Source organism: Sarcophilus harrisii, chromosome 3 (genome assembly GCF_902635505.1).
Source record: "Sarcophilus harrisii chromosome 3, mSarHar1.11, whole genome shotgun sequence".
Taxonomy (NCBI): Eukaryota; Metazoa; Chordata; class Mammalia; order Dasyuromorphia; family Dasyuridae; genus Sarcophilus; species Sarcophilus harrisii.
In genome coordinates this window covers 484,295,386-484,310,746 of record NC_045428.1, presented here as the reverse complement: position 1 = coordinate 484,310,746, position 15,361 = coordinate 484,295,386, and the positions used below count along the sequence as shown (strand labels likewise).

The window sequence follows — 15,361 nt, the reverse complement described above, 5'->3', positions numbered from 1 at the left end:
GACAATGAGAGGTGGTCTGAGTAATAATTTTGAACATTTTGCTCCTTATAGAAATCATTCCTGTGACACACCCCAGAAAATGATTGGAAGATACAATCATTTCATGAGCTATTTTTACTTAATAGTTTCTGTTGCTGTTATAAAAGATGGTTCAATACACAGGGAAGATAACAGAAAATGAAGGTGATATGTAAAAAAGGCATCAATTTAAAAAAAAAATGTATGAGTGGAAAAGGAGAGGGGCTTGTTATAGAACTTAGCCAAAGAATAAAAAATATACAAGCCCAAATACTCCACTGATAAGAAAAGACCTAAAGATTCTCCCTTACATTGGATAAATTGTCTGTTGACATCTATGGAAGAAAAGAAACTAGAATGAGAAGACACAGATGGCTAGGTTGTCATGGGCAACAACAGAAGTTAAGAATCACATAGCTGAAATCACAGATCGGCTAAGTACAAGTATCAGAGCTCTGCATATAAGCAGGCACTCAATAAATATATGCAGCATTGGATTAAGGGTCCACAATGGCATCTCAATTCTATAAATACTTACAGAGCATATTCAGGTAGAAGCAACTTGTTCACATCAAACACTTCTTTATTCTTCATTAGATATACTGAACGCAGGTAGGACACAAAACACTGTAAAAAGAATTTTTAGGGTATTATATATAGACAAATGGTAAAATAATAGAAATTTAAAATCAACCCAAAAGGACACATTGAACATAGTACCAGGTAATCACAGGAAAGCACTTTACAAATAATATTTCATTTAAACCTCACAATGATTCTATTAGATGATATTATTATCCCCATATTATTAATCTCCAGATTAGGAAACTGAGGCAAAGATTAACTAACTTGCCCAGAATCACAGAGCTAATAAATGTTTTAAACAGGATTTGAACTCCCATCTCCTTGACTACAAGTTTAGAACTCTTAATAAATCTTAATAAGTTGTGCCATCCAGATTCCTCAAATAATCTTGCAATTGTTTCTCAGAATATATATTATATTCTCTTAAAGTCATCAAGGGAAGGGATTGTTGCATTTGTGTCTTTATATACATGTACCTACCTGTCAGAATACTTTCTATTCAGTGCAAAGCAGTTATTACTTAATATAAAAGTCCGAAATGAATAAAACCTGTTCTTTGAAAGCTAACAATCTAAACCTTGGCACCTCTTTAGAATAATACTGATAAACAGCTGAGCAAATAATTTCTCATTAATATTATTTAATTTTCCTGCTAATTTCCCCTTCTTCCTTCTCTGTTCTCTCTGTATTTTTATTCTCATGCCTCATACGTAATCCTGAACGAATCTCTTCTCCATTTTTCTTGCAAAAGTTATTTCCATTCCTCTGCTGCCTCTAAAAAAGTAAGAATTTGGGGATTTTTCCCAGCAATTGTTTATTAACACTTGTGCTAGCTGCTTACCAATTCTGCTATGTCAAGATTATAATCAAAAGCTAGAAAATCATTTCTATGATACTAGAGAATCTGCTACATGTGGTGATGTTTCAACATCCCACTTGCCTACATCTGTCACCCAATACACAGAATCATTTATTTTAATGTGCCATAATATTCTTTTTGTCCTGGTAGGCTTATTTGTTAAATGTAGACGTCAATGCAACAGCATTTCTCTAATACTCTGCATTTATTCATTCACTCATGAATGGTGTCCTAGGCAGCAAATTCTGCCCAACTCAAAAATTATATGACTACTTAGGTCTTTTTGACCTAATGTATGTTTGAATCCATTTTTTTCTTTAATAATAATTTGTCATGCCACTTCCCAATTTTCAAAAAGAAATTTGATTCCATGTTTTGTATATGCTTACTAGGTAAAATTTACATATAGTGATAAATGTACACTCTATCAATATTATATTTATCTATTCAAAGACCTTTTACTTTGCATTTAAACTAAGTGCACTGAACTCAATAAATTCCAGTTTTTAACTTTTTGACACTAAGAATTAAAAAGTAGAAATCTTCCCAAATTTTATACTTCTGTTCAATTTGGTGATTGGTTATTTTGATTTGGTCTGATTTGGTTTTTTTCCTGATACTTGTCAAGATAGTTATGCTTACTCATTAACAAAATTCCAAGAGCTGTGACTTTAATAATGTAGGGAACTCCCAGTATGGGAACTTCTGCTGAAGTATATGTACAACTATTCTATATCTTATAAACTCTTGGACTTGGCACAATACCTAGAATACCAAGCAATAAAGTTAAATAGTATGTCTCTGACTTCAAAGCCAGATTTTGCATCTCTATAAAAACTTTTGATGGAGAGACTAACGTGTTCTTACAAGAAAATTTTTTTTAAAAAAAGAGAAAAGAAAAAGGAAAATGTTCCCTAAAGAAGTTCTACCTATATAATATCTACATTTCATGTATATAAAATGTAAATGAGTCACAAACTCTCTGGATCTCAGTTTCTCATCTCTAAAATAAAGAGAATGGACTAGATGACTTCTCAAATCCTTTCCAGATCTAAATCTAAAATCTCATTATCCTATTCTCTCCACCCAAACAAATTAACCAATTATAAAACAGCATCTATTAACCAGCACCATTCCTATCCATATGGTCAAAATCTTTTTTGGTTAGTCTCTGCTGGACTGCCCAGAAGGCCCTTAAAAAAATGATTTTCAAATTAAAGATGTCATATTGCTCTAGTGAATAGTTTTATTTGAAAAATTATACCTCCATCCAAAAAATAGAGACATACAGCACTGTAAATCTTAATAAATATATAACAATTTGATTATTCCCAACTACTCAATGTCTCTACACACAAAAAATACCTTGCACAAAAAAGCAGCTTTCTATATAACAAGACTTTTAAGTTGTCCCTCAATACCACATTTTAAGTATATTTCTATGATCAAAAGAATTCCAGCAGCAGCAACCAAGCACATATTGAGATTGAAATGTTTCCTTGAGGCGTGGGGGGGAGGGGGAGGGGGGAGGGGAAAAAGAGACATTAACATTTATATATATTACTGATTTTATGATTAAAAATTAACTGATTAACTATCTCATTTTTCCCAAACAATATCAGTTCATAATTTACAAAGGGCCTATATAAAAGAATATTCCCTTAAACAAGAAAGATAATGGAATTCAACACAATGTAGAGCTGGTGCCACAGAACACTAATAGACTCTTCACTAGCCCAAAAACCAAAATTACAATTTCTGAAGGCATTGATTTCTTACTTTATATCTTCAGAGCACAAACATTTGCAATAGTACAACCACACACAAACTCAAAATATCAAATATAGTTATTCTATTCAAAAATTACTTACCCTTTGGGCCCGTTCTTTTAGATCTTGATCTTGAGCTAAAAATGCTTCAAGTTTCTTCTGGATATCTATAAGTTTTTCAGGATTAATTCTAAATAATAAAAGAAAACAAAAGCTAAAACTCCATCATTTTATTTTCAAAAAAGGGCCTTCGGACTATTTTCCACCTTCATTATCTGTAATTTTTCATGAAACTATTTATTACTAGTCTCTGAACATGGTTTACTTAAAACTTTACTGAGCATAAAATTCAATCATAACAGCTTTTCTGAATGATTCAAGAAAAGTAAATACATAGATCAGATCTTTTATCAAGAACACAATTCATCTAGAACATGATAAAGATGCTTCAAGGTAAAAGTCACAATTGGCATTAACTACTTTTTGAGTTTTTAAAAGGTAAAGAGTAAACTGCAAAGAACATGACATTAATAATACTAATAGCAAACATTTCTATAGTATGTACCATGTACCAGGGCACTGTACAAAGGGCTTTACAATTTTTATCTCATTCATTCTCACAACAGTCCTGGGAGGTAGCTACTATTAGTATCTCTATTTTATTAGCAAAGAAACTGTGAGAGACTTTAAATGACTTGTCCAAGGTCATACATATCTGAGGTCATATTTGAACTAGGGTTTTACAGACTCCAGGAATTCTAAAATCTAGCAATTTTATAATCACAATCATTTTGGTCCCAAACAACTTGAAATCATTTTTCAAGCAAGTAATAATCAATTTGCTTGGTATTTATAAACATTTTCCCACATCTAGAAATTAAGAATAACAATAAGTTAATCAAATAAAAAGCATTTATTAAGCAACTATTGTGTGTCCTTGAGAGGTTTACATCCTACTAGATGGAAACACATTTACATATAAGGAGGATATGTAAAAACAAGTTAAGTTTGCAGAGAAAGCATTAACCACTGCAGAAAAAAAAAAAAATTCTCAAATAGAAGGTGGTGTTTGAGCTGAGCTTTGAGGACACCCTGCAAAGGCACAGAGACAGGACATGGAATGCCATCAGTGAATAAAGACAAGGTCAATTTGGCAGAAACAAAGAACATGAAGGAATTAATATAAAGTTAATCAAAATATGTGTTGGTGTCATATTATCAAGAGCTTTACATGCCAAACAAAACAATCAATATTTGATCCTGGAGACAGAGGAATATAGAATAGGAGAGTAATATCAGGAATATCACTCTTGCTACTACCGGAAAGAAGGGTAGACTCCTTGGCAGCTGTACACGAGTTCATACTAATTTGAAGAGGACTTAACATAGACTGATGATGATGTAAGTGGAGAAAGGTTGTGGCATCTAACAAATGAATATTATAGGTACCAAAAGATGAAAGATTTAGAGTTTGATAGTCCAACCCTCTCCCTTGAGTATAATGAACACCAGAGAAATTAAGTGACTTGTCCTGCATCATCCAGCCTCTAAGTGTAGAAGAAAGATTTCTCGCCCATGAAAAAATTGAAGATAAATAGAAAATAGTGAATCTGGATAAATGAAAGGAAGAATGGTACCATCCTTGAAAGAAACAAGGACATTAAAAAGAGGGTTGCTTTAGGGGCAGGGAGATAATGAATTCTGCGCTTTGGATATTTTGATTCTGAGATATATTCTAAACATCTTATTCAAAATGTCTAAAAGGTAGGTGGTTGGTATTGTAGTATTGAATATCCTCCATATTTATGTAACTACATCTTGCAAAATATTTTCACATAATTAACTCCTTTAATCTTCACAAAACTTTGTAGCAGGAACAAAAATACATAGATCAAAGAATATAAAAATTGATGGGAGGCTCAAAAATCATTTCACTCGATTCCCTAATTTGAAAAATGAGGAAAATGATAGAGTAGTTAACATTGTAGCTTAAAACTACACTACACCTTTATATAATATTTTATATCTTTAAAAGTGTTTTTCATTAATTATCTCATCTGATAGTCACAAATTTAAGGTAAGCAATGAAGTTATTACACTTTAGCCCATTTTACAGATAAGAAATCTGAAACTTGGGTAGAATTATGTATGGTAAAATATATATCACCAATCAGAAAACTCAATGATCAAGTAAAATTAGGATGCTTACAATGAACATTGTTGACATTTATGTAAATGCTTAAAGACTGAAAAGCTCTTTTTACATGTTCTCATTTATATCTCATGAGAACCCTGTGAAGCAGACATTATAAATATTATGTTCACTTTAAAGAAGAGGAAAATGAGACTCACATTACAATCAAAAGAAGTGACTGAGTCAGGATCATACAACTAGTACCTGATATAAAACAGACTTGCTGACTCCATCTTCAATACTCTTATCAACAATAATAAGACTACTTCACATAATAAAAATCTCATTTTACTTGATAGTTTTAATTTTTTTACTAAAACTTTACTCAGATTACATCAGAAATCTTAGTTGAATCCTTCTTTTCTGCTACTTTCTGATAGTTTTTCCAAAACATACAGCAAGGAAAAAAAAAAAAAAAAAAAAAAAAACAATGACAACAAAGTATTATGAAATAACTATAGAAATGATTCACATCTTTAGTTTTTCCAATATCAATATTAATAAACAACAGACATTTCTTACTTGATTTCTTTCACAGGAACTTTCCTCTGGGAAAGCTGATGAACCATTCCTTTTACTTCAGATGGGAGCAAAATTAACAATGACTCACCACCTTCCTTATACCTAAACAGGCAGAAACAGAGAGGAAACAAAACAAACAGAAAAACAAAAGAGAAAATTTATTTCATTTCACTTTTTTATATTAAATTCAAACAATATTGAATATGTAATGAATCACAGGTTATTTTTACGTAACAAATTTCAATACACATTTTCAAAAAATTTCTACTAATAAAATAAAGTCATGATTACCACCTTTTTTTAGTTTCTTATCAACAATCACAAGTTTTGATCACATTAATAAAAGAAAAAAATTACTGAGAAACCATATACTTAAAAAAAAAAAAATCAGCCACTCACTGATTAAAAAATAATTAAGGAATTAAAAGGTTTTTCTAGAGCTTAAAGTCTAACATTGAGCTAACTCTTAGGTCACTAGGAAGACATGATAAAATAAGGCAATAATTTTTAAAAATTGAAGCTCTTTACTGTAATTCAATCATTTAAATACTTATAACATGGAAGGCATTATGTTAGGCACTAAGAAGACAAAAAGCAAAACAATCCCTGCAACACAATATCCACAGAGAAGTATAATAATAAAAAAATAAATAAATAAAGAGTGTATTGGGCAAACGAGGTTAATGTGTTTTAGGAAAATTTGGGGAAGAAAACACAAATTACAGGGGAGGGAGCAAGGAAGAAAAAGGAAGATCAGGAAAGTAGCACCTGAAATTGAAGGAAGTAAATATTTTGAAAGACTGAGATGAGGACAGGTTACATTCTAAGCATGGAAGACAACCCTTATAAATACAAGGAAGTAAGAGACAGAACAAATCTGCAGAATTAATAATCTAATTTTCTGGAACAGAGAACATCAGAAAAAACAACTGAAATAAGTTTGGAAAGATAGACATTTAAATGTCAGAATATCTTATTTAATCCTAAAAGTCACAAAATGTTTTGAACAAGGCCCTGGAATATACCTGAGCTGAAGGTGATGTGGGAAAGGTTCCTATCTTTGATACCCAAACTCCTCTAGTGAATGTAATTACCTTTTGGCTCACAAATCCTGGTCCCTTTAAATTCCAATGGAAGATCCGGACCTGTCCCAGCCCCATCCAGATCTGAGCCAACTTTGGGGCTACACCCAAAAGCCATTTGAGCTAAGTCTCCTGTTATAAAAGGGCCCCGCTGGGAACCCCCTTTGCAGAGATTCCAAACATGCTAGCCACGGAAGAACCCTCTGTCCACTGGACCCTGTCCAGTGCCCTCCTTATCTCTACCTTCACCTATCTACTACTTCCAAACCCAATAATAAACCTCTTTTATCAATCTAGCTCTCAGGCTAATAAATGCTTTTATTGGGGACTTGTGCCGCTACTAGACCTCATTTAATTCTGTATCCTTGCACCGAATCCAAGGGGGTTGCAGGGGAGCTCCATTTGACTCCTTGTACCCCAAACCTGCCACTAGACCTCAACTAAACCCTAATTTCATTTAAGTACCCCAAATCTAGACCTCAACAAAGGGAGATAGAAATAAAACCCAATAAGAGACTATTATAGTCTAGGCAAAAGAAAATGATTTCTTGAAGTCAAGTATTGGATGGATAGGTGGAGAAAAGCAAATGTGTACAAAAGAAACTATGAAGTAAAAATCAACATGACTTGACAAATGATTGGAAATAGAAGGGAAGGAAAGGGAAGAATGAAAGATGATAACAATGGCTACAAACTTTGTATGACCCAAAATGGTAATACCACCAACCAACAAATATGGGAATTTCAAACAGGTAAGGGAAAAAGATGATTTGGGGCATGATGACTTGAGATGTTAATATGTTATCCAACTGATTAATCAACAAGTAGTTGGCAATATAGGATTGGAGTTCAGAAGCTCTCTATTGGCTTCAAAGAGAAAGTGGCAACTGGGTTTAGTCCTGAAGGAAATAAATGACTAAAAATGACAGTGCTTTCTAATATGAGAAATGACTGATGCAAAATACATAGAGGCAAAAGATGAAAGCTAAGTTTGGAAAAGAGCTAATTAGTAAACCAATCTAGTTTAAAAACAGGATTATTGAAGGGGAGTAGTATGAAAGAAGGTTGAAAAGGTGGTCAAGATACAAATTGTTAATGGCCTTAAAGGCTAAGGTAAAGAGTTTACATTTTCAACTATAGGCAAAGGGGAGCCACTGAAGGAATAATTAAGACAACCTCTAAAAGAAAATAGAAGGTGGATCAAATACACAATAGATAAAGGAAGCTCTGGTAAAGAGAAAAACCCACCTGTTCTATAAGACAAATAGAGTTGTGTGGAATAAGGGGGAAAAGGAGTGAAAGAATTCAGGGCAAGTTGTATCAATTTTCTTAGACAAGTAGGTTGAGATATCATCTTAAATAAGAGATCCCTAAACTCCTTGAAGGAGAAAATCTCCTTCAACTCTGCCTCAGTGAAGGACCCCACCGGAGGGAAACAAAGATAGTTTTATCTGTTATCTAGGTGAGGTAGGTTCAGTCCTGAAACTCATTGAATTCTATTCAAATTCCAGCCCAAGCTGAAACCCAGCTTGTAGAACTCCACCTACTACCCCCTTCAGCATATAGCCAAAATTCCTATTATAAAAGAGCCAATCTAAAAATCCTCTCTTTGCAGAGGTTCCAAACATGCATGCTATGCCAAGGAGCCTCTGCCCACTGGACAATAATCTTTTCCAGTGATACCCTCTCTTTATCCTCACCTATTTCCTTAACAGACTTTATGCCTCTGTCAGGATTTCTTTTTTTTTTTTCCCTTTTTTTAATTTAATAGCCTTTTATTTACAGGTTATATGTATGGGTAACTTTACAGCATTAACAATTGCCAAACCTCTTGTTCCAATTTTTCACCTCTTACCCCCCACCCCCTCCCCCAGATGGCAGGATGACCAGTAGATGTTAAATATATTAAAATATAAATTAGATACACAATAAAAATACATGACCAAACTGTTATTTTGCTGTACAAAAAGAATCAGACTCTGAAATATTGTACAATTATCTTGTGAAGGAAATCAAAAATGCAGGTGGGCATAAATATAGGGATTGGGAATTCAATGTAATGGTTTTTGGTCATCTCCCAGAGTTCTTTCTCTGGGCGTAGCTGGTTCAGTTCATTGCTGCTCCGTTGGAAATGATTTGATTGATCTCATTGCTGAGGATGGCCAGGTCCATCAGAACTGGTCATCATATAGTATTGTTGTTGAAGTATATAATGATTTCCTGGTCCTGCTCATTTCACTCAGCATCAGTTCGTGTAAGTCTCTCCAGGCCTTTCTGAAATCATCCTGTTGGTCATTTCTTACAGAACAATAATATTCCATAATATTCATATACCACAATTTATTCAGCCATTCTCCAACTAATGGGCATTCACTCAGTTTCCAGTTTCTAGCCACTACAAAGAGGGCTGCCACAAACATTCATGCACATACAGGTCCCTTTCCCTTCTTTAGTATCTCTTTGGGATATAAACCCAGTAGTAACACTGCTGGATCAAAGGGTATGCACAGTTTGATAACTTTTTGAGCATAGTTCCAAACTACTCTCCAGAATGGTTGGATTTGTTCACAACTCCACCAACAATGCATCAATGTCCCAGTTTTCCCGCATCCCCTCCAACAATCATTATTTTTTCCTGTCATCTTAGCCAATCTGACAGGTGTGTAGTGGTGTCTTAATTTGCATTTCTCTGATTTTGGAGCATCTTTTCATATGACAGAAATAGTTTCAATTTCTTCATCTGAGAATTGTCTGTTCATATCCTTTGTCTGTCAGGATTTCTAACCTTACTTCCTAATCCCCATAATAAACCTCTTTTATGACTAGGTTTTAGGGTCTGTAAATTCCTTTACAGAGAATCTCTGCGCCGCCAGAAGGGAGTTCCCCAAACTCCCTACCCTTGCGCCAAATCCCAAGGGGTGCAGGGGAGCCAAACCTCTCCATTTGGTTCCCTGAACCCCGAACCTGCCACTAGACCGTATTATTTAACTCCCTGACTACCAGAAACCCTAATCTCATTTTGGTTCCCTAAATCTAGACCTTATCATTTGGTTTCTTACTAAAGGGAACCCCAAACCTAAACCTCATCTGACAAGAGAGGAGATATGATGAGTCACTGGAAATCTTAAGAGATAAAGTTGAAAACAATCCTCATGAGAATGTCAGAGAGTAAAAGATAAATAAAAGGAATAGTGAAGATCAAAATGAGGTTAGATAACTTAAAATTATATTATGTATAACTTCCTCTAGAAGTGTATAATAGTCTAGGAAAGCAGAAAAGTTTGATTTTGGGGGAGATCAAAGAATGAGGGTTGGCATGAATGGCAAATGGAAATGAGGGTAACATTCTCATTGCAATTAAATACCATAGCTTGTTTAGCCATTCTCCATTTGATGGACATCTCTCTGATTTCCAATTCTTAAACACCAAAAAAGAGGGGCTTTAAATATTTTTGTACTAATAGATTGCTTTCCCTTTATTTTGGATGTCTTTAGCATATAGACCTCGCAATGGTTTTGCTGCATCAAAGGGTATCTTTAAGCACGGTTCCAAAATGCCTCTGCAAAATGGTTGGATCAGTTCGCACCACCACCACTAATACATTAGTTTCTCAGCTTTCCCACATCCCTGACAACATCCAACAATTGCCCTTTTTGTCACATTAGGAAAGGTACACATTTACACCACAGGAAGAATTTAAATGGTTTGATCTCCTAGTCAAAAGAAGCTGGCTAATCAAGTTCAGGATGTAAGGGATAGATGATGAAAAGAAATGTATCATTCCTCCACTCAAAAAGCTTCCAAAAATTAACATCTGATAAACTGCAGCACTGTAAATATAAAAAATAATTAGGGAAGGAAAAGCCTCTGGAGAAAGGAAAATGACATTGATGATCATCTAGAAGACTGCGGGAATCAAAGGATGTATGTGCAGTACAGTGAAGAGAGCACAGAAGACCTGAGGTCAAATGCCACCTCTGACACTTATCAGTGAGGGACCCTCAATTGAGCAAGTCACTTGACCTTCTCTGAATCTCAGGATCCCCTCTGGAAAAATGAGGACAATAATACTCATAGTGAGAAGTTAATGAAATAACATATATAAAGTGATTTTTACAAACTTTATAGTGCTCTATATAAGTCACTGTAGTTATTAACACAAAGACAAAGAAACATAGATATTGAGATGGATTTTTCAAGTTTATCTTCAGTAATAACATGTGGTCATAAATCGAGTAATAACTGATCCTTCTCTGACATTAAATGCACATCAAATACAGTCTCATTTGATCTTTTTGGGAGGCATATAATAGGGTTTCTATTCCTTATTCAATCCACTGAGCCTAATGGATGATTCCTCTCCAACATACACTGTCCTCTTTTCACTTTCCAATCTCCAAGATAAAATGGAAACATTGCATAAGACTTCTCCCCAGCAAGGGAAAAGAAGACAAGAGAAGTAAGAAGAAATGATAACTAAAGAAGTACCCAGATCTATTGACTTAGAGCTAAGAAAGGTCTGTAGAAGTTACTGAATCTCATCCCATCATTCTACCAAAAACAGCAAGCTTCAGTAACTGTTCTAAGATCCCCAAAATAAGCAGAATTTGAACCTAGGTCTTACTGACTTCAAGTGCTAAATGGCCTCACTACAAATAGATTTTTGTACAAATAGATTGCTTTCCCTTTATTTTGGATGTCTCACTCCAATGACTAGCTGTGACACTACTAATAACTCCAGACCTTTGTGTATATGTGTATATATATATATATATATATATATATATATATATATATATATATATTTTTTTTTTTTCATTGTTTAACCTCAATAACTTGAGTTCCATAATATGAAACCATTATGCATCCTTTTAAAGTCTGCAAAGCATTCGATATATATAATCTCATTTTGGTCTCCTCAACCAGAATTGCTATAGTTAAAATTATCATCGGCTTGCAGATGAGTAAATTGAAGTCTGAAAAGGCTAAGCATTTTACTTAGGTTCACACAACTGGGAAATGTTAAAGATAGGAGATGAATTCACACCTTTTGCAAAACCATCCCTACTAAAACCAGAGCTGAGGTATTCAGGTATCAAATGTCTGCCATCCATAGTTATGTGCTCCATTATTCCCAAGCTGAGTTCTTAATTCGCCTTCATTTGTGAATTAAAGGACTTTCTTTTGCTTTTAAAGGCTTTAAAGAAAAAGCAAGTGAGAGCAAAATCTCTGTGTTCAGAGAAAAGTAGTTCCTTGTGAATAAGCAGCAGCTTCTATAAAGCTATATAGCAGAAGGAAAGGTGTTGGACTCTTTACAAAGTGTTAAGACATTGGAGTTGATAGGGTTATTTTATAAAATTCATTTAAGCTAAAAGAATTTTTTCTAGCAATTATTAATTCCTATACTTCAACTGAGAAAACGCATAGTGATCTTCAATAACAATGCTTATGGAAATTGTCTTATAGTTTTATTACTACAATTTACCAGCCAACTCAGTTGCTATTAAGTTATCCTTTCAGTATCTATACCATAAAACACTTGTTAAATGTTTCAAGTCATGATTTTCTTCACAAGAAACCATGACCTTTTTGCATCACCTATCACACATTCCAAATTTTAAAGTATTTTCGATCTTAATATGCTTATCTCTTAAGACCTAAATATGTGTCATTAATTTTGAAATGATAAAGTTGGACTTCTGCTGTCCCCTAGTGGAATCAATCATCTTGCAATTCCTAAAAAGGAATCAACCTCTAACATTAACACCTACAGAATGTGCAACAAGACAGAAAAATTACATAAAATTATTAAGACAAAATAACTATAATAATATTATTCTTTGCTGCCCTTAAAACCCTAGAACTTATTACTACCCAATTCTCTAATCCCACAAAGAAACCCAAAAACAATAAAACTATCTTTTAAGTCAGATTTCCTTATTTTCATTTAGTCATTTCCAAAAATATAACAGGAGATTGATTTCATGATTTTCCAAAATTACAGAAAGAAATAGAAAGTTATAGATTATATCATAAAGAATCATTAATTAAATCAGCTTCCAAATCCTTTATTCATTTATATAAAATCTAATGGAGATAGAGTCAAAGATGATACAACATAACTGTTTCTGCAAAACTCTCTGGGGAAGGTCATTTTGTTTGAAGGAATGTGAAAACTAGTGAATACAGAGGCAATTTCCTATGTTTATTGGGATTTCACCAAAGTTCATAACCCTCAATCACCCTCAACTCTTCACTTTCCCTCATTCCTTCTCCACTCCTCACTCTCACAATATCCAAGTAGTTTATAAGTCTTGTCATTTGCACATTCACATCTCCAAGATTTGCCAGAAACCTAGTCTTCATTAAACCTACTGCAATGCCTTCCTAATCTTCAAGCTATCCTCAATATTCTCTCATCTCTATCTCCCAGAATTCCCTCAAAACTTAGTTCAAGCACCATCAACTTTCTATAAGAGGCATTAATTGATTCCCTCCAGCTGCTTCTGCCCTCCCCGAAAAAATATCATGTAGCAATTCTGTAGGTATCTACATGTATAAGTTCCTTGAGAGAGGGAACTGTTTTAGCTTTTGTCTTTGCATACTTAAGGCCTGGAACCTGAGACAAAGTAGAAACTTAATAAATGCCTATTGAACGACTAATTTGTAGAACAGCTAAAATGATATTCCTGAACCGTTTTTAATCACCTCACAAAGATATAGAACTTCTTTGGCAATTAATTAATATAGATGTTATGTTTATCTGCCTAAAAACATCGTGTGCTATCAGATTTGTAAAGTTCTTGAAGAAATCAGACTTTTTCTCTTCATATTCAGGAATTCATATTCCTGTCTGTATTATGATCCTCCCTCCACACCCAGAATGGAGCAAAATGCATTTGATAGTACTTTAGTAATGAACAAAGAAGTCAACAAATAACTCAATAAACTGCATCTTAAGAAGGTTATGAAAAAAAATAAGGATCCAAAGAGAAAAAAGCAATTCCCTAAACTTAAGCTATAATATCCGTGGTTCCACAAATTCCATAAAACACTGAGTTTCTACTTTATTTTCATGTACACTTTTTTCTATACTCCTATAGATTATAGTTCAATTCCAAAGGCAACTGCTATTCAAAAGCCTGGTTTTAATTACTACATAACACAAGTTTTAATTAGCTTCAAATTTTAATTTAGCTTTTATTCAATTCAATTATGCACTCTCATGGCCCAATAAACTTTCTAATTATCTTCAAGCCATTAATGACAACTTCTAAATAGCAATTTGGCTGGTTTTAAAATTTAAAAAAAAAAAAGGGAGGGGGGCATTATATATGCTAACATTTTCCCATGTATATACAACTAAAATTGTAATTAATTTAAAGTATTTTGAATTGACTATTTTAGTTGTATATACATGGGAAAATGTTAGCATATATAATGCCCCCCTCCCTTTTTTTTTCAAAAATTAAATTAATTTAAAATTAAATTAAAATTTAAATTAATTACAAAGAATCAAACATATTCATGCTTTAAAAATTAATGGCCACATCAGAACCACATTGGCACCTTTTTCTTTAAAAAAAAAAAAAAATTAACATCTTCAATTTCTAGATACAATGAAATTCTGTTCCAACTCCTCTTCATCTCTTCAGCCATTGATACAAGGCTCAATATATAAAGATTTGCAATTATATTTCTAGAAGGCAAAAATTTTGGAAGTTTATAACACCTATAGTATGAATAAATGTTTGTTGAATGAATTTGAATTTACCCTTTATGAACTCTACCATCATGCCATAAGTTTCCAACAACATTCATTTGTCATCAGAAATGAATATGCACATCAAAGGCAACCATTTTGCCCTTTTAATCACTATGCTACTGATATATCTCAAAGTCCAGCAACCACCTGCTACTAAGTGTGACAAATGAGATATAAATGAAATTAAAACTAGGTAAGGGAAACAGAAAAAGGACACAAGCTGACAATCTACTACTAAGATAAAGGAAAAAGAGAAAAGAGCAAAGTATCAAGTATTAGAACCAACAAGACTCTAAAAAGATACACAAAGTTCAAGTATACCTCTGGCAAATGATAGTTGTAGAAGCTTAAGCCAGTCCCTTAAGCCTCAGTGAACAAGGAAAATCTTTAAGATCAAGAAATGAAGAGTAGGGGCCAATCTGGATTTGAATTTCCTCAATAGGAATTCTTTCTATTAATGAAATCATAAGAAATTGATGATGATAATTGTGAAGGTTTTCTGGAGGCAGCCTTAGTCTCAGTTGAAATAAATAATTACTCCAAAATGCAGCCAGCTGGTAAAAATG

General features: G+C 33.5%; 1 protein-coding gene across 2 annotated transcripts in view; it reads right to left on the bottom strand.

Annotated features, from left to right (window-relative positions):
* DDX10 (DEAD-box helicase 10) overlaps positions 1-15,361 on the bottom strand; it is a 250,108-nt gene that overhangs the window by 195,336 nt on the left and 39,411 nt on the right. For both annotated transcript variants that reach the window (XM_031961101.1, XM_031961102.1), the window contains exons 10-12: positions 5,948-6,049; positions 3,334-3,421; positions 557-645 (exon numbers count right to left, since the gene is read on the bottom strand). In XM_031961101.1, coding sequence (XP_031816961.1) covers positions 557-645; positions 3,334-3,421; positions 5,948-6,049 — 279 coding nt within the window. The remainder of the gene's footprint in view (positions 1-556; positions 646-3,333; positions 3,422-5,947; positions 6,050-15,361) is intronic.